Source organism: Lates calcarifer, linkage group LG12 (assembly GCF_001640805.2).
Source record: "Lates calcarifer isolate ASB-BC8 linkage group LG12, TLL_Latcal_v3, whole genome shotgun sequence".
Classification (NCBI taxonomy): Eukaryota; Metazoa; Chordata; class Actinopteri; family Centropomidae; genus Lates; species Lates calcarifer.
Genome location: NC_066844.1, coordinates 25,764,315 through 25,790,583, shown reverse-complemented (window position 1 = coordinate 25,790,583; position 26,269 = coordinate 25,764,315). Strand labels below are relative to the sequence as shown.

Below are 26,269 nucleotides of genomic sequence, written 5' to 3'. Positions count from 1 at the left end.
ATGATTTAAATCAGTCACTGGACTGAACCTAGGCTGAAATTTCCTCCTGAAAACCTCAATAATAGTGATAATTTTACCAGTAACCATTAACTCAGTCTGAGTGTCTGCACACGTCTGATTATTCAGCAGATACAAATCACAGAGCAGCCGAACAGAAGCAGGCAGAGTCGCTTAATACATTTTCCAGGCCTGGTTTTTTTTTTTTAACGAGTTGTCGACCTGCATGTTTGGGGGCAAAGGAAACAGCAGAGGAAATGCCAGCGTTAGCGTGGGAGAGGGGTGGACACCTCACTCCATCACTGAGGTGAGTGGGTTTAAACCACAGTCTGCCTTAAAGAGACCTCAGATAGAAACACTGAAACAAGAAGCAGCTTAGAGCCAAGTTGGTATTTTCCCCAGTTTTCTTCTGGAAGAGTTTACACTGTCATCGTGCTGAGAGTGAAACATATTTGGATAATAAAAGACAGGGCAGGAGATAAAAGTTATTTAATTATTTTATCAAGGTGAAGCACAGCAAATCCTGTCTAATCAGGATGAGTCTGAGCTACAAATGTCTTCCTGAGCGAGTAAAGTTCAGTCTTGTGAACATGAAGTTTAAATCTCTGCAGAGGCCTGAAACGAGAACATTTTAATCTGGGGAGAAAAAAAAAGGTTTGGAGCTGTTCCACTGACAATGAATGGGAGACTTTTTCTGAATACTGGATTCAACCCAGGGTGATTTTCCAGGGATATGGGCAGATCTTCTGGTTCAGAAATCATCAATTTAATGCTTTTCATAGGAAAGAAAGCCCGGACGAGTCCACAAAGATCAGATAATCCTCCTATTCACTGTCGGAAGTGCACAGATATTCATCAAGCTGAACGGAAATTTGAATTCTCCTCGCTTTTTTGTGTAGGGAAATATAAATTACAACAATACTGCAGTTATTATGTGTATTTGCTGCAGGGAGATGTACTGTTAGATTCTTCTGATCGGAGCACGTCACAGCTCTGTGCAGCCTACGAACACTGATACAAACATTTCAGATGCTAAAATCGAAGGTTTTAACTTCTAACAGCCAGTTTGCAATTTGTTTCTACAATATAGGAAGAAATCTTGAGGATGATCCCTTTGTTTTTTCATAAAAACGGATGAAATAAATGCTAAATGAGAGATTGCTGAAGGAACAGATGATTCACATCATGACTTCAGCTCGTCTAGCGATCATTAGCCGTCTGTCCTTCAGGGGTTTAGTTATGGTCACGTTCACTGTGTCTCAATTTGCTATTTTCCTGTTTTTGGCGCCCGTTCACACAGATATTAAATTACCACATAGTCGTCACTAACACAGAGGGCACTATCACACTATCACAAATAAATAAACCTAAAACTTTATTTGGTAATTATGACTTTAACTAAATAAGTGCACGAGTGAAAAAACACTTTATATTCACAGATTTCTCAACAAAAACTGTAATTTCAGTTTCAGTTTGACTTTAAGTTCAGGACACAGTCGAGCTGACAGTCTGAGAAACTTCAGGTGATGCATGAGGTGATTTTCAGGACGGATTTTCACTTCACTTACAGTGTAGTAGAACAGCAGACTTCGTCCTGAGAGACAAAAACTTCTCTCCACCTCCCAAAAAATCTTCCCATTATAAGATTTATCTCGTGTTTTTAGGTTCTGCATGGAGCTGCGTAATATTTTTGGTATGTGGCTTTTCATTCAGAGAAACAGCACTTCATAAAGGCGGGGGAGCTCGCTCTCAGGTCTGGATTTACAAATGGGACTCTGGGCTCATCTCAACACCCCGCTTCAGAAAATTACATTACCATTCTGGAGTATAGATTTAAGGTGGAATTAAGGGCTCTTCCATCTGGCAGGAGGTTTTTTTTCCACCAGTGAAGGATGGCAGATTCATATATTGCTTTTCTGTTTGAATAGATTCCACTGCACAGTCGTTATTTCTGTGTGGCCGCGCTTCATATTTCATTTCAATATAAGAACAATAAAGCTGATTAAAACACCTCAGAGCAGCGGAGTATGGAGGAGGGCAGTTTTCTTAAAACCTGACATTTTGAAAACAGTCTATAGACGTATTGTGATACAGGAAATATGATGAGAGGCTCTGTGCTTTCCAAAATTTCAGATTAAAGGCCGTTGATTCATGTATGAGCAAGTAGGCTCACAATGGCGGGTAAAGCTGAGGATGAGCTCATGTCTCTTGTCGCTCAGATAGTGGTGAATACATCCTAATCTCCTAATCATAAGCTTATTTGTCTTATTCTGCTTTTGTTGTGTAACTCATCCTGCTCTGCACCGCCGACATTTATGAAGAAACACAAGTTAAAGACGATGAATATTTATTCGTTCAGTCAGGGACACTCAGGGATGGAGCTCAGATCTGATCCGAATCAAAATGTGATGATTGTTTTCTTACGTTTCCGGGAGTTTTTGAGTCTCAATAAATAAGTAAAAATGGTGGACGTGACCTCTGATGGAGATGATGTTAGTGTTTCTGTTGTGCCACTGAGGCACCAGTATAACGCTGCTTCTTCAAAAACCAGCTTCAGCTTTTAAAGTCTTTGTGTCACGTTGTCGTCTTTCCTCCGGTCAGCTTCACGGTCTCGTCCTCTCACGGAGTTTTCGATGCACAGCTCTTCCAGCAGCGACGCTTGTTCATTGTTTTGGTACATTTTTGAAACATGAGAGTGCTGCAGATGAATAATGTCAGTGGATGAAATGTGTCTGCTTGAATCGGTTTTACTGGTATACTGAAGGGCTCTGATTCACCATGCATTCATCACACAATCTGTCAAACCCCAGAATTTACAGGACAAAGACGCTGCTATCGCTCCGTCTGTTGGTGCCTTTTTATAAAAACTAACTGGTAGAGCTACACTCCTCAGTCGTCAGAGTTTTAAAATAAGTGATGATAGTTTTGTTTACTACTGGAGAGCAGTTTGTAGACAAACACAAACACACAGAGCGGCTACACACTCTCTCAGAGAGCCTGTTGTTGTCCATGAAGGGAGTTGAAACACAAGAGGCCTAAAGTTTGTGTGTGTCTGTTTGTGCACTTGTGTGTATGCGTGCGCATGTGTGTGTCTGCGTTTTGTTAGTGAGCGTGTGAGTGTGTGTGTTTGTGTGTAAGTCGCTGGGGGGGATAAAGAGCCATTGTCTGCAGCTGGTGCATCCCCCACTCCTCCTCTCTGCAGCTGTGAGGAAATCAAACACTCCTCTTTTCCCCCTCTCTGCCTCTGTCACAACCTGCTGATGCCTTATTAGGTCATTCATGGTGAAACGTAGCGATGACCCAGTGATGGGTTGTGTGGAGCGGCAGGTACGCCGCCGCCGCCGCCGCCACTGAGCCAGTACGAATAGAAAAAGATCCCATGTAACATCGTGGCGTGATACGTGAGTCTGGTGTCCATGACACCCGCTTTAATGTGAAGAGAAAAACAGTGTTTACTGTCATCATTAATGAACGGCTCCGACTCCACAGAACATAAATGTCACTTGTCTGGTGAGGGACAATCTATGAATCATTTAAAACAGACCCCAGGAACTGCTGCTGCTGCTCATCATTCCTGATTAAAATCATGGATAAATGCAAGAAGTAACTGTTCTTTCTGTTTTATATCCTTGTAAACATAGAATATCTTTGGGTTTACAGCTGGTCAAACAACGATGTAAAGACACCAGCTCAGGATCTGGGAACTTGTGACGTATATTTTCACTGTTTTTCAACATTTATTCATTAAACAAATGATTGATTAGTCCAAAAAATACTTGTTGATGGGACAGCATCAGTAGTTGCAGCTGTATCTGAACTGGATGTGTTATTTCACAGGCCTCTACAGAAACCTTTTCTTCTGCAGCTCGCAGGGACACCACCTAAACTGCTTCTCCCTAAATATTTCATGTTTAGAGTTTACACAGCTCTGCATTGAGAATTCCAACAAAACTTCTTAAAATACACAGTGTGATGCAGCAGCTGTTGTGTTATGAGACAAACTGCAGAAAAAAAAACAGGAGGAAGAAGAAAACTCTCAGGTTTTTGCTGCGTGACCGAAACATCACACTTCAGAGATGTGTCTGGATTCGTCTGTGATTTTATCACCAGATTAGTTCTGTCTGGTTACTCGCAAAAAACAATTTTCAGTTAGGAATGTGTCCAGTAATTGATTACTGTGGAGTTGTGCAGCGACAGTATTCAGTAAACATGAAGGCCACAACACATCAGCTGACGTGATGCACCTCCATGATTCAGCACAGCAGCCTGATCTGTTGAAGTACAATCAGGAAAATGTACTTAAGAGTATTAAAAGTACTTGATACAGACACACCACTGTTACTCATGCACGCTGCATTAATTCATCTGATTCAGAGTTTTGTTCAGAGCAAAATGGTTCAAAAATAGATTCAATTAGTCAAATAATAAAAAGAAAAAGAAGCAAATCCTCACATTTTAGAAGCTGGAGCAGTGAAATACTCGACATTCGTTCTACAAATAATATTTTTCTACAAATGGATTAATCGTTGTTGGATTAATAACAAGCATCATATCTGTAAGTTTTTCTTATGCTTGTGTGCCCAAGTCTAGAAAATAGTAAAGTACAAGAAGCTGAAGCTTGTACCTGAGTACAGTGAGTACCTGAGTACATGTACTTAGTTACATTCTACCGCTGCGGCAGAGAAATGAAATCCTGTAGTTTATTTGCGGATTTAACCCTCCCAGGTCAGATTTATGATTCAAAGTCAGTCTGTGCTGTAAAGATTGTCAATGAATGGACGGTATGTGATGAGAACACGGAGAGTTCCTGTGAATCTGTAGCAGCTCTGCGCCTTTAAATCTCTCCGCTCCTCCCTCCTCGGTGACAAGCCCGCAGAGCCTCTTTAACGCATCCAGTGGAAATGACAAACCAGAGGCGCTGCACGGGCCAGCATGTCAAATAATAACAATAATCATGGGCTTTAGCAGCAGCACCTCATCCGGCGCAGTCATCCCGAGACACTAACGAGGCTTCTCCGGGCCATTTTGTGGGTCTGCGGACGCCTCAAAGTTGGAGCGGGGCTCGCCAAATGGACGTCGATGGACTGGAATGAAAGCTCCACTTCTTCTCTCGGACTGAAGGAAGGAGGGAGAGAAACCTCTGCATGTTCAAGTTTCCTGCTCCAAGCAGAGGGGCATCGGTGCGCGCGTGTTGGATGTGTGAGGAAGTGTGTGTTGGGTGCGTGTGTGTGCGCGCCCGCGGCAGGAACAGCAGCAGCAGCAGGAGCAGCGGCGGCGGCGGCGGTGGTGGTGGTGGTGGCCGCGGGAAGGGAAGTTTAGCGCCGTGATTTTTCTGCTTCTTTTCCTTCTATTCCGTTGTGGTGTTCTTCATGTCGCAGCAGGGGACAGGCGGATTAACGTTTCCCTGATGAAAATTAATCATCTGTGGAGAGGCTCTGTGATCGTGACTATGATGATGATGTCGAGTAAGAGCGTGGAGTGGCTGCAGGAGGAGCTGGAGTCCGGGGCCAGCTCTCTGCTGCTGCTGGACTGCAGACCCCATGAGCTGTACGAGTCCTCGCACATCGAGTCGGCCATCAACCTGGCCATCCCGGGCCTCATGCTCCGCAGGCTGAAGAAGGGCAACCTCCCCATCCGCTCCATCATCCCCAACAACGAGGACAAGGAGAAATTTGTGAAGCGGTGCAAGACGGACGTGGTGGTTCTGTACGACGAGGCGACCTCGGAGCGGCAGGAGTCCGGGCTGGGGAGCTCCGTGCTGGGACTGCTCCTGCAGAAGCTGCGGGACGACGGGTGCAAGGCTTTCTATCTGGAGGGTAAGAGAAGACACCGTCTGCGTGTGTTGTAGTTCATTTAATTCATAAAATAAACTCACACTGTTCTGATCGCCTGAGACTGTCCCAGTTACAGGACACAGACTTACTCTCCACACACTTACTGCTGAAACTACACAATACATCTGGATTCATTACTGGGTTTTATCTCCAGATGTTTGCTGCCTGGGACTGAACACCTGACATCCTGGCTGCTTTATTACTTCAGTAGAATCTCCTCTTACATAACAAAACATTCATATTCAGGTGAATCCAGCTGTTCTCGTCTCCAGAACAAAGTGTGTTATTTATTATTTCTGTATCATAATGAGGCAGCGTCGCTTTGTTTATTAGAGTAAATGCTGTTGTTCTGATCAGAGTTATTCTGACAGATACAGTGGAGGACTTCATCATCAACTTTGATGTCTGACAGTTTCGTTATCGTGTCGCCGTCGTTAAAGAAAAAACTTGATTTATTTTTTCTGATCTTTCTTCGTTGAATTAATGTGAATGATTATCGATTAGGACCCCCCGGTGTCCTGTGTCTCTGATTACAGAGCTGGGTCAAATATGTTTTCAATTAAATGCTGCAGAAATGGCCCCGCCATGTTGTGTGTTCCTTCAGGAAAAGACAAGCGGGTTTTTTTCATGAATGAACAGGGAAGCGAGGAGACGACGACGCTCTGAATAAACCTGCTGCATGAAAACAAAAAAAGGTGTCGCCGCTTTAAAGGCAGAAAACACAGGTAGCACACGGCAGCGTTAGAGGACAGGGCTGTATGTGATTTACAGACTGTCAGGGAAATGTTGGAGCGGTGTCACAGTCTGAAGCTGCCATTCACAAAAAGTCCAGAGAGCAGAGCGGTGCTGCAGCGGAGCTCAGTGTCCTGCTCCCCGGGGCCCAGCTTTTCTCAATGGAGCACATCTGTCCGGCCTCTGCTGCTTATTCACAATGACTGAAACATCACGTTACCTGTCACATTAGTGTTAGGATCTGAAGAAGCTGTGAATGAACTAACATTTTCATTACAGTCTTTTAGTGATAACTCTGAACCCATATCACGATGATGTGATATGATTTATTTATTTAACTCAACAGGTGGTGATCTCATTTGGTCTCCACTACACCTTTACCTGACCACTGCTCTGCCTCTAATACCTGTAGACAATTAATTAACTGTAGTCAAATGTGTGTTTAATGGATGTTTCTATTTTAAAACGTTTTTTGCTCATTATTTACCACCATGGTTGTGTTTTTTTAGAGTATGTTTTACTCTGAATATTATTTATCTTTTTCATTTATTCATTCTGGCTCAAAAATCCAATGATTTCTTGTTCAGGTTCTTGATCCACCTCGTGTATCATGTAGACCTGACATCCAGCTGCCATTTTGTAAATGTTGAACTGCATATTTTGCCACACACACACACACACACACAGTGTTCTGCCTGTGGGTGTTTATGTACAGGGAATTTTTTTCTACCACCCACTGAGTTTATTTTCTTTACATTTCCCAAATTGACGCTTCCTGGTCGTGTCCTCGTCCTCCAGGGGGCTTCAACAAGTTCCAGTCGGAGTACCCCGAGCACTGTGAGACCAATCTGGACTGCTCCTGTCCCAGCAGCTCCCCGCCGGCCTCCGTCCTGGGTCTGGGAGGTCTCCGCATCAGCTCCGACTGCTCCGACGGGGAGTCTGACCGCGAGCCGGGCAGCGCCACAGAGTCCGAGGGCAGCCCCCTCCCCAACAACCAGCCGGCGTTCCCCGTCCAGATCCTGCCGTACCTTTACCTGGGCTGTGCCAAAGACTCCACCAACCTGGATGTGCTCAGCAAGTACAACATCAAGTACATCCTCAACGTGACGCCCAACCTGCCCAACATGTTCGAACACGAAGGCGACTTCAAGTACAAACAGATCCCCATCTCCGATCACTGGAGCCAGAACCTCTCGCAGTTTTTCCCCGAGGCCATTTCATTCATTGGTGAGTAAAAGAGGAGAGAGCTCGAGTTAATGTTTGATCAGTTCATCTGCTGATAAGTTGATCAATAATCATTCTGTCTATAAAAACTCTATGTTTTAAACATGTTAAGACCCTTTGTTCAGTCCAAAACCAAGAAAAGCAGCAAATATTCACGTTCACAGGTGAATTTTTATTATCCAAGTCGTTGCCAATTAATTTTCTGTCAATCAACTCATCGATTAATCGATATGTCCACCCTCCAGTATTCACCATTCTCCAAGATTTTAATTCTAAATCATTAAAAGATTTTGTGGAATAGCCACACTTTGTCTGTCATTCTGCTCCCACTGATAAAACATGAATTTACAGTCGCACAATATAAAGCAAAGTCTTGAATAAAACATGGAGATGGATTTTTTAAGAGTGAGGTCAAACCGAAGCCACATGGATTTCATCCCTGTTGAAGCTGCTTTCCCGTTCCAGTGCATCATCTCTTCCCATTTTCAGTATTTCCCATCATTCCCATCATTCCCATCATTCCTTCTGACTTAACTCCTTGAGAATGAGTGAGTTCCCTCTCTGATGAGTCAGTGCTGAAGCCTTTATGTTCGTCTGAGATTGTCCAGACCCCTGACTTTCTTTTCGTTCTTTTTTTTTGAGTAATGTTTCTACTTAGGTGGGAGGAAGTGTGACATATGCCAGAGCCAGAGGTCGTGGCAGATTTGGGTCATGCTGATGTTAAATGGAGCTGTCTGGCGGGCTGTAATGTGCAGGAATTACATCAGATCTTTTTGGTAACAGCAGGGTAATTATGGGTCAAGGAGAGAAGCTCTGGCTGAAAAGGAGACCCAGATGTGACCTTACATTGTACTGTTGTAAACCATAGATTCCTTAAATATCTGAAGTTATTGTTGGAGCATGTTTTTATTGTGTCTGAGAAGGTAGAGACGTAGGGCTTTTGTATACTCTGGTATTTTAACAACCCGACAAATGGAGGGATCTTGCGTTATTATGTGTTATTTAAAGCACGAGTAACGTGATGTAATGCTGCACAGTCTGAAGATCAGTTCACTGCAGATTAACCACTGGTTACTTATTTGACTTTGGAGTCTTGTACAGTTGGGTTTTAGCCTCCTGATGAGGATTTTTGGCCCCTTTTTTTATTGTGGAAAGCGAGAACACATCACATATAAATTTAATTTGGCATCCGCTCGGCAGCCTGAGCTCATGAGCCAACTGACCCCAATCCTACAACAAGAGACGCAGGCGGAGAGAGCGAGGAGAGGCAGAGCGAGATAAAGGAGAGGATGAAAGGGAGAGACCGAGCAGGAGGAAAGAAAGGAAAGAAGCACTTAACTCTCGCCCTAATGGCCTGTAGTGATGCAAGTGCAAGAGCTCGAAACTGATAGAAGGTGGATGGATGTAGCCTGTTAATAATGCAAGGTGTTTTTTTATTCAGGATTTTGTACAGACTGAGGGCTAGAAAGCAGAATGAAACACGGCTTTGTGCTGTCATTGAGAAAGGTTGTCCTGGTTTGCACGTGTAATAGTATGATTTTTTTTCTTTTTGAGAGAAAGATCACATTTTTCCTTTTTCATATTTAGCGTTGGAGTGTGCTCGTGTTATTCAATAAATCAAGTTAATTCAGTGTCAGTCTTCGTGAACTTTCTGTGGAATTACGTCGTGATGAAATGACTGGTGAAAAAAAAGTCACTCAGTAGTTGGGCAATCGATGAATCGACTATAATTGTTTGGATTCCACCAATGATCAATAATGTTCTGACTCACTGCAAAGTTTCTGTAGCTTAAATTAATAATGTTTAACAAGTGTTTCACTAAAAATGTTACACACACACTGATGTTTTGGATGAAGAGTTTGGTTTTATGTAACAAACAATGACAGTTTTACATATTTGCCATCTTGTGATTCATTGATATTTGGAAGATACTGTGATGATTTCCGAACTGTACGTTAAACGATTGAACTCTTAATACTGACAGTAAAGAGTAGCTTAACCTGCTCTGAAAATAGTCTTTACATTTCAACCAGCGAGAGCAAGCGATACACTCCTGTTGTGTTTGTGCAAACTGTGCAGGTGCATTCCCCTCGTGGTTCAATTGCACCTTTTTCTTCATGTCAGGCAACATGTGTTTGAAGCTCTCTGAGAACCACTCATCCAAAACACTTCACAGTCCACACTGCACGTCCATTGGTCCTCAGCAATATTTGTACAAAGTTTGAAGTCGATTGGATGAGCAGATGTCAAGAAAATTAACAGACAGACAGACAGAGATTCCTTCATTTAGAGCTAGATACGAACCTTTCTTTACATGATTTGTTTTACACTATGTCCCTATGTTAATATAGATGAAAATGCTGATTAGGAAAAATTCACGTTTTAGAAAATTTTCAGACTCATTAATAATTTGAAGGTTTAGGTTTAGTCACGTTTCTCATGCTCTCCCTCCCTTTGCTCCTCAGACGAGGCACGCTCGAAAAAGTGCGGCATCCTGGTGCACTGCCTGGCCGGGATCAGCCGCTCGGTGACCGTCACCGTGGCCTACCTGATGCAGAAGCTCAACCTGTCGCTCAACGACGCCTACGACTTTGTCAAGCGGAAAAAGTCGAACATTTCCCCCAACTTCAACTTCATGGGCCAGCTCCTGGACTTTGAGCGGACGCTGGGCCTGAACAGCCCCTGCGACAACCACTCGACCTCGCCGACGCACCACGAACAGCTCTTCTTCACCACCCCGACCAATCACAATGTGTTTCAACTGGACACGCTGGAGTCCACATGAAAATCAGAGGCGGGAGAGTTGGGGGGGTGACCGTCCCCCTTTATTTTTTGCGGAGGGAGGGGTGTCAAGGCGGTGTTGTTACCATGGTAACAAGCGGCTGCACTGGAGGAGAGCAGCCAGTTTTAATGAATGTTTTAGCCTCCCGAGGCTCATCTTGTCTGAGAGCCTGGCCACAGAGCAGCGTTGAAGGGACAGGGGAGGTCACAGATGCCACGTTAAAGGGGAAGGGGAGTTTTTTTGTTTTTTAATTTTAATTTTTTAAAACCCAGAGCGGGGAACTGATGGACGGGTTTTACGGTGGCGAGCCTCCTCAGAGTTGACTGAATTTGGAGGAAGAGCTCCGATCGACTTCCCCTGCAACAAAGAGGAGAGGAGGAGGAGACTTACCTGACTGAGAAACTGAGAGAAGGTCGCAGCAGGACTGACAGCTTCATACAAAGATAGGAGCACGGGGGGAAAAAAATCTACGCAGCGCTCGATTCGTGACACGACAGCATCCTCTCTGTCTTTCTGTCTCGGCTCTCGAGCTGAGCTGACTGGTGCCAAGTGGAGAATCTGGGATTTACTCGTAGGAAATCTCACTCTACTGAATGTAGAGTTTTTAAAAACCAAGGAATTAACACACACACACACACACACAAACAAAGTATGTATGTTTGTACTGTATGTACCGTATGTATGTTAACGTACATAGCAGAAAATGTATGGGCAGTCCTTAACAAATTCAGTATGTCTATATGCATTTTTGTATATTTTTGTGTACATTTACGCACAAATCTATACCTTATATAAATATATACGCATAGAAATCTTATCTTTGTCCAAAAACAAAGTAATCCAATCCAATAATGGCTTAAGAGATTGTAAAACTAAAGAAGGAGAATGGGTGTGGCGATGCCTACAAAGGAGCGTTGTTGTGATATTCTTAGTTGTCTTCTTTTTTTTATAGTTTCGTTTTTCTTTTAGGTTTGTAATGACCTAATGCAGTTTGCACAGTGGTGTAGCCATTGACTTGTTGGCACTTGAAGCCGGTGCTGGAAGCAGGCAGATAAAGAGACATTCAGAGAAGAGGAGGGGAGAGAGGAGAAGCCAGTCCCAGGCCGCGATGAGTCCCGACAGCTGCAGCGTACGGTGGGGAGGGAGCAGGAACTGGGCCCTGAGCAAAGGACGGACAGGGTTCAGGGTTCAGAGTCGGGTTAGAGGCTGAGGCAGGCAGTGGGTAAGACGAAGCGCAGGGTTCAGAGTTGTCAGTTGAAATGTGGTTGGGTACGGGTAAAGATACTACAGAAGAACATTGGCCAACTGTTTTCGAATTCAAGTTCCCTGTCCCTACTTCCTTCCCCATATGACTGTTCATTCAGTTGCCTAAGTTGTTTTGATTATTTCAGTCATTCGTTTAATTTCAGTTAGAAACTAAACTCTTGACTTCCTCGGATTATTTCGTCACAGCACATTGTCTCTGGTATGTTTTGCCAAACTGTTTTTTTCCGACAGCTCTGACTTTTGTACTTTAAGGCTTGAATGAGAGGTTAGGGATACTAAGGTAGTGTCAACATTTCTGAGCAACTTTTTGGGCAGCTTACTTTAGCAACTTTGGGCAAAGAAGTGCCTCAACACTCACCTACTTTGCAAACTTCTTTTTGCCCAAGAGGAACTCGTTCGATTTGTCGACCTATCTCAGGTTCCCTTCAGGACCCACATAGATGCCAAAAAGAGAGTCCAGGACTTGTAACTTGGTCTCTCTGTGTTGGGATCATGGTGATGTGGACTGGGACTGGCCTCAGCTACAGACTGCACTTAGCTACATAATAGCTTCACGTCCCTTAACTGCATTGGAGAGAAGGTCTTTCTGCAAAGGGATCACCCATTTCTTCAAAGAAAATTTTGTCTGAGTTGATTCACCCTTAAGCCTTGGGTATATTATATGAAAGATATATTAAACACAAATGGATATATATATATATATATATATATATATATTATAGAGCAAATAGGAAACAGATCCATATTATTTTGTATACCTGAGCATGCTGTGGTACTGTATGCTCTCTAACAGTAGACATAACCACGGGTTGGATCGCGCTTTACCAGGTTGGAAGACGAGCGATGAGGACTGTTTTTTTAACTGCTGTTGCTGCTGAACAACGGTGGCACACAGCATGTGGTCAGGGAGTTTTCTGAGACCCTGTCCCCATCAGGAGCACTTAAACAACACGTTAAATATGATTTGGAAAGTGTCCTAGAAAAACTTGATGAAAAAAATCCAAAAACTTGTTCAAATTCCCCTCTGCTGCAGCAGTTGTCTTTTTAATGTGGCTTTCTTGTGATCAGTGGAACGACACTGCAGCACATAGACTTATGGCAGCATCTGTAGGTACACTGGGTCTCATGCAAGAACATTTTGATTTAGAAAGCCCTTTAGACTGCACAAGCATGTCATAAATCACTTGTCACCTGTTCATGAGAAGGTGCACCTTCAGAAGGTGTGAGCATTAGCATAATCATCACCCCAAAAGCGTCCCCTGTTACACTCCATTTCCAGGCACATTTCATTCACAAAAATGTCACTATGTTTATAAAAAGCAGAAGTTCACAGTGAAGAGCTCGGTGCAGGAAGTCAGCAGACCAAACCATGGCAGTGGGTAGTGCTGAGGGAACCCAAAAAATAGAGAGAAGTGCAGCTATTACTACAGTCGTCTACACTGTCATCGCAGACATGTTGTGAAGTCAGATACAAAAAAAAAAAAAAAACATTTTGCCAAAGACAGTGTGAATCCTTCTACCCAATACTCAAACCAGTAAAAGCTCATGTTGTGAGCATCAAAGTAAAGTTGGGAACATATTTAAACTTTAAATTCATGAAGAATTTATGACGTTTGAATTAACTACAAGTCTTCCTCAGGCCTGTAGTCAGCTCTAAATCCAGCTTATTAACTCACAGGTGACTTAACAGATCTGTTTGTACGAGCGGTTTTTACATGAGGCCCAGGGTTTTATAGCAAACTACAGAAATCTTATTTCAAAGTGGAAATGTGGACGGGGTCAAAACAGAAACACAGAACTGGGTTTCTGAGGGAACAGCAGTTGAATCTGAACAGGGTTGGTTTTAGCTGGCCTTATATAATCTTTCTAACTTGTTTCTAATGCTGACTGTTCAATACTCTTTGTATCTCACTTTAGAAAAAACATTGTGTAAAAAAAAATGAAATATTTGTTATCTGTTATTTGAATCAGAACATGGTAATAATAGACGGCGAGCTGTCTTTTTACCGTTAACGGGTCACACGAGGTCCTCTTTGTTACTCTGCAATATATCAAAACACCTTTTTTGCAGTATTTTGTAGATCCAAGACCTCAAAATTTTTAAATTCTTCTTCTTTTGTACTATATCTATCTTCTGTATGATTATACAAGATCCAGCTCGATTATGGCTTGTGGACTGAAGTAACATTTCACCTGGGGTGTCCAAAATGTAGGGCCGGTGTGCCCATTGCCAACCTGAGAGAGGCCCTCATTGACACACACTGCTTCACACAGCCAGAGCTGTGGTTCAGCATGCCAGTTATGTTTCACGATAGACAATTACACTACCCGGCTTAAATAATTACAAGGTCTTTTTCCGTCTTGTTTTGATATAATGTGCTCTATGCTATTCCTGTGGCCTTTCAATATGAATATATATCTAAGTATATATATGTTATGAATTTATATGCAAAAGTTCCTCTCCTATTATAGCATCAGAGATGAAAATAATACTACCATGCTTGAATGGACTTCCCTTGTCTGGAGTCACATCCCACTTAACAATAAGAAAAACGTTGAGGACTTGATCACTTGCACCCTAGGATTGAAATATATTTCAGTACGGAGCTTTTCTATTTAAAAAAAAGAATATGGTTGATTTCAAGCTGCTTTCTTGTGTTTTGTGTCTTTGTAACAATGAAAGAGAAACCAAGTCTTTTTCTCTGTTTGTAAATTTGCCAGATCACGGGAACGGCAGTTTCTGTGTCCTTAAACTTGTAGCTACATCTTGGTAAGAATGTGCTCGGGAGGGAAAGACGTGAATGAGGGAGAGGAGGAGAGGTGGCGGCAACGGCGTAAGAAAAAAAAACACAAAATGAAAGAAAAAGTGAATGATTTAAAAATGTTACCTCAGTGAGGAATTTTTCAGGGATTTTTTTGACAATGCATCTTGCATCGTGTTACAGCTTCAAACACATGTTGAATAGCTGTTTTGTATTGTGCTGTAAACAGTTTTTAAAAAAAGATGCAATCTGTCTGTGTATAAAAACAAGGGGCACGTTAACCGAGGCAGTTTCACCTTTCTGTCTACTGAAGGAAAAACAATTGACCCTATGTATTGTACAGTATATGGAAACAACACAAGACATGTTTATACCGCAAATAAATATTGAAATATTTTTTTCTTTAACACCTGTTTTCTTCTTCTCTTCTCCATTTGACGGGTTATTGTTGTTGTGATTGATTCAGCAGGTCATTTTGGTTCCCAGTCTGAGGGTTAGGATAAATCTGAAGGGCCGGGAGATGATTGAACTAGAAACAGGAAATGGGAAAAGCTAAAAAAAACGCACTACACTGCACAATTTTTTTTTTTCAAGTGTTTGCTTTATTTGTTTGAATTGCTGGTTCTTTTGTTGATTAGCTTTTAAAAATATTAAATGCACATAATATGAAGAAACAAGCACTTAAAACTGGTTGGCAAAAAGACCATTACATTAAAGTATATTATAAACCAAAGTTTTTATATTCTGCTTATGAATGCTAAATAGTAGGTCATTGGTAACATCATTGAACATAAACCTAGAACAACAAGACTGTAGTGACTGTTTTTTTATACTTGTGTTTTTGGTTTTGCTTTGCCTAAGACTTCCACAATCACACACACAGGCTTTGTCTTGTTGCGTCTTTGCTGTGGTTTCAAAGGTTTCTGACAGCTACATATCTGATTGCTTAAACTGAAACTCTGCCACTTCCCTTCCCAGACACCGCTGTGTTTGTGTGCAATAAGGAAGGAACATGTTTGTTTACCATAAAAGACGAGAAGAAAACCACCTAAACCACTCTGATCACAGTCTAACCCAGTTTATGTTGAAATATGTATCATATCATGCTGCAGTTAGCTTAGCTCAGCAGAAAGACTGGAAACAGGGGGAAACAGCTAGCCTGGCTTTGTCCAGAGGTAACAAAATCTTCCAAACAGCAACCTCTAAACCTCACTGATCACTATCACATTATACTGTCTTTTTCTTTTTTCTTTTTTAATTCTGTATGAAAACCAAAGTGTAACAGCAACAAATTGTTCTATTTCCAGGAGTCTCCAATGGTTGCCTAATGGTTACGTAAAGCCGATGATAATGAGAACCGTGCCGCGCCGAACCAATCACGTGGCTGGAACAGAGATCAAAGCACATCACGTTAGGTTGACGCGTAGGAGTAAACATTCGAGCGCTAACGACTGGGATACGGCAGCCGTGCGCACCTGTACGTCAGGTGAAGGAGCGACATGAAAGAAAATGACGACACTAAATGAGAGAGAGTGAGTGACAGCCTTACTGGAGAAGACGACGCCCCAACGGACAGAATGACAGATGACAGAGGACCGACAGGTGCAGAGCCGGTAGGTTTGTGCTGTGATCTGTGCTAAGCTAAGCTAACAACTCCAGCTACATTACAGTGCAGAGGTAAGAATGGTATCAGTCCCCTCATGAACAATAAGCATATTCCTACTGTTCAGACACAGTTATTTTGATTTAATTTGCTGTATACCAACACATGGTTTCTGTTCCTGTACACTGGAACTGAAATTCAGCTTCACTGAAAAGAGAAAAACTCTCTCCTCTGAGAAACACAGTGGTTTGGCCTGATAACCTGCACGTCCGTCAGACGTGCTCCTTCATAACCTCTCCTGTCTTTTCCATCTCCTCAACCAGTGGGTAATAATGGTACATGTGCACATGAAAGGTAACAGTGAGGGAGAAAGAAAGAGAATCAGCAAAGTCAGGAAGCGAGGAGGAGGACTGATGGGAAAAAAGAGCGTCTCAAAGACAGCACTGTGAGCTGAGCTGAGCTATAAATATCTCCTCATCTCCTCCAGAGTCATCCTCGCTTCTCGTCCCCTTCCGTCCACACTGGATCTCCTTCATTTTTGCCATGACGTTCCCCCGGCCTGCGCGCCATCAAGCGAGCCGGTCATCTCGCAATAATTCAGACAGGATGTTACAGTGATGGAGGAGGTGAAATTATGGAAATGAAGGCCCCCACCCGGAGGTTTCCTGGCAACGTGATGACAGGGTTCCCCACATGCCAATCATCATCATGAGAGTTCATGTAACAGGAAATGTTTCCCGCTCCAATTTAAAGTAATTAAAGCTGAGAGTTTATCAAGAGCCGGGATAGTTAAAGGGATTAATCGACGCCACTGTGCCATTTCCTGTTTTGTCTTTTCTACTGAGGCACTCCTGTGGGTTTGAAGAGCCGGAAACATGCGACACACTGCGCGCTAATGAAGATACCTCTCCGTGGTGTCCAGAAAGGTGTGTGTCGTTGTTCCCGAGTTGACAGATGAAATCTCCTCGCTGTCAATCATGATGCAGTTTCTAATAAGCTTTGGGTACACTGTGCAGCCGGGGTAAACAACACACTGGCTGATGAGTGAGTCAACCTGCACCAGCCGAACTTTATCTGTGCAGGAATGTGGTTGATTTCCAGCAGCTGTTGCAGACATAATCCCGGGGTGAATGAAGGGTCACAGCAGAAAGTTATCTGATCTCAACTCTTCCTCTCCTGGAGAAACTGCAGGTACCAACACGCCCTGGAGGGAAAAACTAAACGTCTCGCTGGAGAAGTAACTGAGAGTCTGCGTCTGCGCCGACTGACGTTAAACACCTTTATGTTCGTGCCATCGTTTCTGCGTCGGCTGACAGCATCGACACAAAACCTGAGGTTCATCAGCGAAAGACGACGCCATCCTCACTCCCCTGAATGCAGCACAGACTTATTTCAGTAATGGCCTCGTCTTCATTTAATGAGATGCTCCTTGTGTTCTCAGAGCTGAAATTCTTACAGACACTGACAAACAGAGGAGCTTAGGCATGCCTTTTTTGTTTTTACAAGAAGCCCCACAGTTGCTGGCTCCTTTGATTGACTCAAATAATTACAGTAAATAGCTGCTGCTGCTGCTGCTGCTGCTGCACTCAGCCAAGCTCTGTCCTCCCACTGTGAGTGGTACTGTACTCTACTGATGCACTGGACTCTCTCAGCTCTCTTTCACAGTTATATAAAGAACCAGTGCAGCACTCTCTCCAGCAACACACCGCTTGAAGAGCATAATAAGAGGCGATCTGGGAGGGAGGGAGCAAGACGAGGGAGAGATGTTCATGTTTCATCCTGTTGAGACCTGCATACCTGGAGAACAGAAACTTCCTGTTACACCACCGAGTCTGTGTGAGAGGTTTTTGAAGCACACTTCCCATCCTCAGGAACGAATCATCAGCAAACATGCTTCATGTATTTTCTGTTGCTGCTCTGTCTGCTGCTGTATGTTGTGTATTGTCATTTCACCACAGAGTCTTTGTCATACCTGGAAAACCAAATTACCCTCTTCACACCCTGTTGGTGCAAACTCAAAAGTGAAACAAGCCAGAACACTGAACATATTTAAATTACATGAACTAATAAAACTCTCAGCAGTAAGTCATTCTGTGGACCCGTCCATCCACTCGTTTTCCTTTGTTCACAGATTTGTTCACAGTCACCCAACTTCCTCCTCTGCTCCCGTCATGATTCATATTTCTCATGTTTATTGGCTTTTGCTGAAACAACTGAGACTCTGTTTCTTAAGAAACAAAGAGACCAGGTTTTAATTCTGTACTCTGAGACTGAGACGGCCCGGGTCTTTACTGGTGAGTGAGAGTTTTACAACTACTGTGTCGTGGTTCTCACATTTAATCTGTCTCTGTTCCGTGTTTGCATTAACTCTCATGTCATTTCAGACCCAGCCACGCCCCCCCTCCTGCACACACCTGTTCCCATTTACCCAATCACCCCCCTCTGGAGTTAGCAGATTGTCTCTATGCTTTGCTGTCGTCTCCCTCAGTTCAACAAGCTTCAGTTTGCTCCTGATTCACTTCAAAACTGTTTGCAACTTATATTTTCTACATGAAAGCCAAAGAAAGTCAGTTTGAGTCTGGAGCACAGTCCTGGCTTTATATGGTTTAAGAGAACAATCTGTACATTTTCTCTCCGAACAAACATCGGAGCGACAAATTACAGTCATTCCCATCCCTTTAACTACACACGGGGAAAATGTGAGGTTGCCTATTGTAAAGCTGAAAACCTGTGTGTCGTCGCAGGTCGGCGGCAGCTGAAGAACACACACCTCGTCAGTTCATCTCTGTCAGCTGCTGGACTTCCTGCGAGCTCATTACGAACACACACCTGAACAAAGTCTTAACGCCACAAATCACTGACAACACCTCAGATGCAATGATTGGTGCCATGAGAGCAAAACATGGAAAATTACTTTTAAAAAAAACCATAAGATGGATGCAGCGTGTGACGTTTTGGGAGTGGATCCAAGTCTTAGTTGTGTGGAGCAGCTTCACTGAGGCCAAATATGGTTAAACACTTTTAGACTGGCAGCAAAATCCAGATTCTTTTAGACCATGATCTCAGCTGCTGTTGGACCAAGTGTGTGTGTGTGTGTGTGTGTGTGTGTGCTTGCAAACCTAACCTTTGTGTGTTCTGCTGGTTAGATCCATGTTGGGATCACTGATCAATCCTCAGTTGAGGTCCAGACTTAAGGACTTTGATAATTCAGTGTGTTAAAGGTTCGGAAGTTCTGAGGACGTGGCTCAAGACTTTTGAGGCTGATCATGGGGTGCAGGGTCTGGTTCGAATCCAGTATAAAAACCGGTCCTGCTGTGGGAGCCACATGTGTGCCTGTGCAGCCACATGTTTGACTTTGATCCTGTCCTCGCAGAGTAAACACACTCAGCCTGTTCTTATCCCTTTGACCTCTCTGACATTACCCAAGAGCCCACTGCTGTGTTTGTTTAATCTACGTTGTGTGGACTGTAGTCCTGATCAGATTCACGGCAACAAATATACTTTATTTAATGGAAGGTGATGAATTTTGTCATGTGGCAGTTCATGTGTGACCAGACTGTTTTCTGGTTACTTTTACTGAGGGCTCAGTGTAACGTCTTTCCAATCTCCACCCATTTAAAAAAAGAATGATTCGACCATCCCTTCCTTACAGATTCTTTCACTTCATTCTGTTTTTTTGGTCTGTCTTCTTTTCCATTTCACAAAATCTTCACCTGCTTCATGTCCTCTCCCTTTCATTATCTCCTCCTAATTGTCTTTCATTTTCTCTGTCCTGTGGCAGAGGTGTGTGTGGTGTCAGAGAGCACGATTTTGATTCATGATCTTCATAGAGCTTGAGGGATGGAGGTTTAATTTAACTTCTTGTTCTTGAAGTTGTATTTTCTGTTTAGTTGTAGATGCAGTGTGGGAAAGTTATTTTCTAGTCTTAACAAATTGTAATAAGGTGGGCAGGTACTTTAATAATCCCCCAGGGGAAAATCATCTTCGAATTTGAAGGAAAAATTACTCAGAAAGTGCTGAACATAATCACATCGGTACTTTTCTAATAGTACTTTCAGGATTGGTTGGATTCTTAGGTAGACATGGGCAGTGTTTCTATGACCAGACCACGCAGTGTCTTCTCATTTCTCACGCACGTGTTGCTGCCACACGTCTGCTTATGGATGAGACATAATGTCCATTAAAGGTTTTTCCTGCCGTGGATTTGACGTGTTTTCAGGTGACTCTGACATGCACGCCACTTACCGTGTCACGGTGATGTTCCTTCGCTTTATGTGGCGTTAAGACAAAATATTAAGAAGTACCCAGACTCCCCTGCCAGCTTTAAATGTGTATTACATCCCTCATTATTCACCCAGGTAGTTAGATATATCCAGTCTTTTTCCAGCCAACAGGTGATATGAACCCATAAAATAATCAGTGATTAGACATGCTCTCTACTCTTGCATTCATGAATGATGAATGAAACACTGCGGTGTGCTCCCCAGAGTCGGATTAGCCGGCCATTAGCACGTTGACTCCTTTAAATTGCCTGATCATCTCGGGAGCACCTCACTGGCCTAAGACCATCTCAGCGATCCTCTTTCACTCCGGCTGCTCCTCCGAGACAAACGGTTATATTAGAGACGACTGTCGGATGCGAGGCGAGGCGGCAGATACTCTGAGGGACGAGCCTCTGCATCAGGATGATCTCTGCAACTGAAATAACACAAGCATTTGTATGCAGCTCGAGTGCCAGGCCGTGATGCCCCATCAGTGTTTCAAAGAACTGCAGTTTTAATCGCTAAGACTCCCATTATGTCAGACCACTGTTGTTTTCAGCAACAGCCACTTTATTTTCCCTCTGTAACTGTCTCTTTACATAAGAGTTTGTTTGTTTTCTCTGCACAGGATTCAAATTGCTAAACACTCAAAGGATTCATAGGAAATGATGCATTCTTGTAAATCAGTTAAGACATCAGCCATGATGAGGTGAAATTGCTGATTGTTAATCTCCTTTACTGAAACACCCAGAATTTGTTTGGCTTCGCTGTAAACAGTTGCTCCTCGTCCTCTCTGCTCCCAGTTCATGTATGACTTTAAACGGAGCTGGGATCTGTATCATTCAAACACACTATAACTAAAAAACATAATGTAACTTCCTGATGTAGCTGGACACTGTAGTTTGTAGCAGAAGTCATGTAAACAGGGTGTCTGTCAGGGACTATTTTCAGCAGTGGATGAATACACAGTTGGTGTAGGATGTTGAATGTGACTCAGAATTAAACCTCCGTGCTCATGTTCGTGGTGCTCAGTGCGACAGAGTGGCTAACTAACACGGTTTTGGACAACAATGGCGGACACAGAGGAATTAACTGTATTTGTCATGATGATCAGTTTATTGTTGATTTGATGTTGGGATTTGTTGATGATGAACAGAACAATGAGATATTTACATGATCACAACCAGAGTTTGATCATATTTCCAGAACTGAACTTTTCACTTGATTCATTTAATATTTTCCACAGAGCTTTCTTTTACATGATGTTGAAATCCACTTGTGCTTTTCAAGCATGAAATTATTTTACAAAACAACCTCATTAAAGCCTCAGACACTGAAGAGGCTAAATCACTCAACTAAGAACACTGAGCTTGAAACCTATCTCCTTCGTATCTGTTACAGCTCATTCTTTGCTCTGTGTGTGTGCCTTTGTTTATTTGTGCATATCAGTAGCTTTGATAAATATTTACCCTTCTTTTTTTTTACATGCAGTTCCACTTCTGATTGTCTTTCTGATTGTTGCCTCGTTTTAACTTCTCTCTCATCCTTTTGAAATGACTGAACTCTCCAGCTGTAGCATGAAACCCGTGAGGACACTCAGTCCCCTGGTTATATGAGGCAGAGAGATGGGGAAGTACAGATAAAAGTACATATATGTATATATTTTTTTTTGAAGCCTGATCCATCTGATGATAGCAGAGTTCTCCTTTACTGTTACCATGGTATCCGGGGACAGGAAGGAAGTGGATTTGTTGCAGAGCTCAGCAGGACCGGCTGACAGAAACCAGAGTGAGTGATTATAGGTTGTAGAGGATGTGTGTGTGCAGTGTGTTAAAAAACACTGCACAGCCGCTGACAGCTGCTGAGTGGAAAGTCTCCTATTACCACGTCTTCCTTATTAGCGTGGTGGCATGCTGCGGTAGTAGTGGTGAGCGCTTATCATCACGTCCTGGACTCTAGCCAGAGTCTTATCTGACCCCATTAGATTATCTATCAGCTTTCATAATCAGCCTTTGCAAACTCACTGACCTAAACTGCACTGTACTGAACCCAGATCAACTAAACTGAGACGGTGCCCTGATTACAGAGGGGGTCAATCGCAGTGATTCAACCCCCTCCTCCTGACTGAAGTGGACTTCAGCAACAAGATGAATCTCCTTTCCTTCATGTGGTGCAGTTCTGTATCAGAGGTTGTACTTTGATCTCACTGTGGACGGGACGATCAATAGCGTCGTATAAAATCTCTTTTCTTACAGCAGTTATAAGCAGAAAGGAGCTGTAAAACCACATCTACCATAGTTTAAGGAAGGGTTTCGCTTTCTGTTAAGACTAGAAAGTAATAAAATAAAAACAATGAAAATACAGAACCTCCAAAAAACAGCAATGACCACTCAAACACATTCACCTCTTCCAGAGGAGAAACTGAGCTCGTATAATGATTTTAGCTCCTCACATGTCAAAGCCATGTCCCTGACAGATGTGAGGCATTTACAGATGCCCAAACACGTCGCCTTTGAAGGCTTGATCTCCGTGAATTAGAGCGGATTTCGAGAAAGCGTCTGGAGCTGAAGCCAAGGAGAGCTGAGAGCATCGATACTGTAACTGTCTGACTGCTGCAGAGAGAGGGAGAGAGAAGGATGGCAGAATACAGTCCTGATCGTTTGGGAACTAGCACATGTAAACACAGGAAAAAGATCATAATGAAGAAGTTTTCAGGAGGAGAAAAAACACAAAATTAGTGTTTTACGACCAGATTTCTTTTCTTAATTAGTTCAGATCTACAGATAAGGAATGAAAGGGGAAGCATTTCTGCTTCTACACAGATCTACAAATATCCAACAGTAAAAAAGACCCTAAAAAATGCAGTGCTCAATAAACAAGATTTGGATCTAACAGTGAAAAAAATGTGAAAGATCAACATTAGGTCTCCAAATAAACACATTTCCCAAGATGTTGAACCATCAAAGGAAGCAGTTACACTTCAACTGACGCTGCAGCCAACATTTCGTCTGTAGCGAGGAAGTGAATAAGCGGATCTCCCAGAATGTGGAAGTGTTTAATTTCTGCTCAGGTGCTCTTGAGCAACACGCTTGACGCCCACCTCCTCCAGAGCAGTTACTCATTGGCAGTCAAGCATTCATTTGGCCTGGGCGTGCTCCTCTTTGTTTGGGTTGAAAAGAGTTCACAGCGTGAGTGAATAAAGATTTAAGAAACTGCTCTTTAATCTTCCAGTAAGCACCTCTCCCTGGTGTGATGGAGCCGAGAAGCTTTCCTCCTATGGCCTTAATTCTAAACCCTGTGCCCTGTTCTCTGCATGAAGGCTTGAGTTGTGTTACATAATGCGACACAAGTCCCTGTAGAGTAGACTTCACACAAGAATGTAAGAAATGAACATTATGATAACGTGTGATGATATGTCATTCTCATCTCACTCTCATTCTCATATAAGTTTAGATTGACGCTCGTAGAATTTCCTTTTGTGCCGTGACTCAGATTCCTTTCGCTTCAGAAGTGGATACACCAGCTAAGACTTAACAAGCACACCTACAGAAAGGCTGACCCTGAGCCGTGTCTTTCACGAAGACTCACCGACGGCTGTTAATTCATGATGCAGTTTTAAAATAACGGCTCCGATGAACAGAAAGGCACTCGGCCGTGTACTGTGTAATCGCTCTCATACCATATCTAGATTTCTGTCAAGACAGAAACACAACCAAGGATATTCTCAAGCAGCAACATGTGGGTTATGTCTGCCTGAAGCGTGTATGAATGAAGGAGAAATGAAATGAATTTCAAGGCTGTGGACTTTGAAAGATGACTGTGGAGCTATCATATTAATGACTATAAGTCAACCCCCCTTTTCTTCTTCCTTAGGCGCCATAAGGCCAAACACACACATGATCCTCACTCACCTGAATGAGGCCAATCATTTGGCAACGCACTGCAGTGGCAAAATATCAAATATGTGCAAGAAGATGACTTTGCTTTACCTCACAACTGTTGCAGCTAAAGATAGAAGAGTTGCCACAGCTGTAACTTTTCCAGTTGTAATCATGTGATGAACGTTCAAACTGAAACTGGACTTACTGGACCTGGTGTTTCACATCTCTGTGGGACCTGGGAGCCTGTCGGGGTCTATAAAGGCCTTCCTCAAGACTCCCAAATTAATGGAGGTGCAGAATAAAATCACCAGGCTGCTTGTGCTTTAAGTCAGTTGACAAATGATGTAGCGGGAAGGCTTCATTTCCTTTCTCCGTTTTATGAACAATGAGTTGCAGAAATGAGTCAAATGATGAGTGGGTATCATTTTAAATCCCACTGCTGTCTTATCAGCAGCCTTTGTTGTGCTAGACGAAGCAAACGTGTGCACGCTGCATGTCAAGTGTTTTATTACTGAGGAGTACATGCGTTTTGGAATCAGCAGGGATGAGAGCTCTCTGGTGTATTCAAAATAATCATGAATGTTCTTTCCACATTGTAATCTCATTATGTGCTCACAGGGTGTTCTCGTTTCATTCAGACACACTTAATTGTCTCTGTAGCTAATTCATACCATGTCTCTTTTTTCTTTCATCCAGCTAATGCTTTTTTTATGGAGTCTTCTCCCTCTCTCTCTCTCTCTCTTTCTATCTTTTCTACTCTTTTTCCTCTCCTCTGCTGTCCCAGCCTTTACTTGTCTCCCTCTGACTCTTTTCCTCTGTCTGTCTCGCCTCATTAGTGTCCATTATCTGTGGGGAGAGCTAAAGATGCAGCGTTCACAATCAGGATGTCAACAAGTCATTTCCTGCAGGAGATACATGACACTGTGTGTGTGTGTGTGTGTGTGTGTGTGTGTCCGGGCTACTAATGAGCTACAAATCCCCTGGTTGTGTTGCTGCCCAGGCTGCTAGTTATTGGCGAACATGAATGTGGGATTTACAGCACAGCAGCTGAGATATCTGCATCACACACACACACACACACACACACACACACAGATTAGTTTCTATCATCTCACTAAGTGGAATCCCTTTAAGTAGAGGAGGGATTCCTGCACTATAAGTAATAGCTCAATAAATTAAAGCTGCTAAATATAGCCTGATAGGAAAGAAGTTTCACGACCACAGCGTCGTATTTATTCCACATCATGAAAGAATCACATGACTGAAACAGTGCCGAGTAACGGTGTTGTAAATATTTGTTTCCACCTCAGTCTGTGACATAAAGTCAGGGTTTGTCACCACTTTTAGTGTCTTTTGAGTTTTAGTGTCTGAGAGGTTCAGTAACCCTAAAACCTAAACCTCAACAAACAAGCAAAAAATATCAGCGGTAAATGACTTTTTTTTTTAGACTTTTCCTGTATTATCTTCACTTATTGCACTTGGTGGTGAAGAAACGTTCTGTGGCATTCACATAATTTGTGTTGACAAAATGTTCTATGCTTATTTTATGAAAGCAGTGGCTTTTCTGATATAATCTGAGGAGGTCGTCTCTTTTCCCACTGACATCCATATATATTTCCATTTCATAATTCTGAGAGGCTTGGTTTCTTAAATGATTCACCCGAACACACGACCCTGAGTCTCTGTCGTCTCTCTCATGGGGTTGAGGCTTGTGATATGGTCTCTGCCTCCCTCTGTTAACCGCAGCATGTGACAGGGTCAACTCAAATCTGCCCCCTCACTCCCCGATAACAAGCCACACATGCAGTTTGACAGTGACACACGGCGCGCTGAAAACGATCATTATTGGAAGATTTTTCTGCTGTGTGGTGGGAGAGATGTCACACCATGTTAGCCACAGAATCGTTTTGGCCTTTGGGTCAGTTT

General features: G+C 42.9%; 2 protein-coding genes across 2 annotated transcripts in view; both read left to right on the top strand.

Moving 5' to 3' along the window:
* The first annotated feature begins 1,095 nt into the window (after positions 1–1,095).
* dusp7 (dual specificity phosphatase 7) lies at positions 1,096–15,004 on the top strand. The gene is made up of 3 exons (XM_018688176.2): positions 1,096–5,813; positions 7,362–7,790; positions 10,253–15,004. Exons 1-3 carry the CDS (start codon positions 5,405–5,407, stop codon positions 10,570–10,572), a joined length of 1,158 nt encoding a protein of 385 aa, XP_018543692.1. The 5' UTR covers positions 1,096–5,404; the 3' UTR covers positions 10,573–15,004.
* iars1 (isoleucyl-tRNA synthetase 1) overlaps positions 9,915–26,269 on the top strand; it is an 83,755-nt gene continuing 67,400 nt past the window's right edge. The window contains exon 1 of the mRNA XM_051074496.1: positions 9,915–9,918. The gene's annotated coding sequence lies outside the window, so the exon portion shown is untranslated. The remainder of the gene's footprint in view (positions 9,919–26,269) is intronic.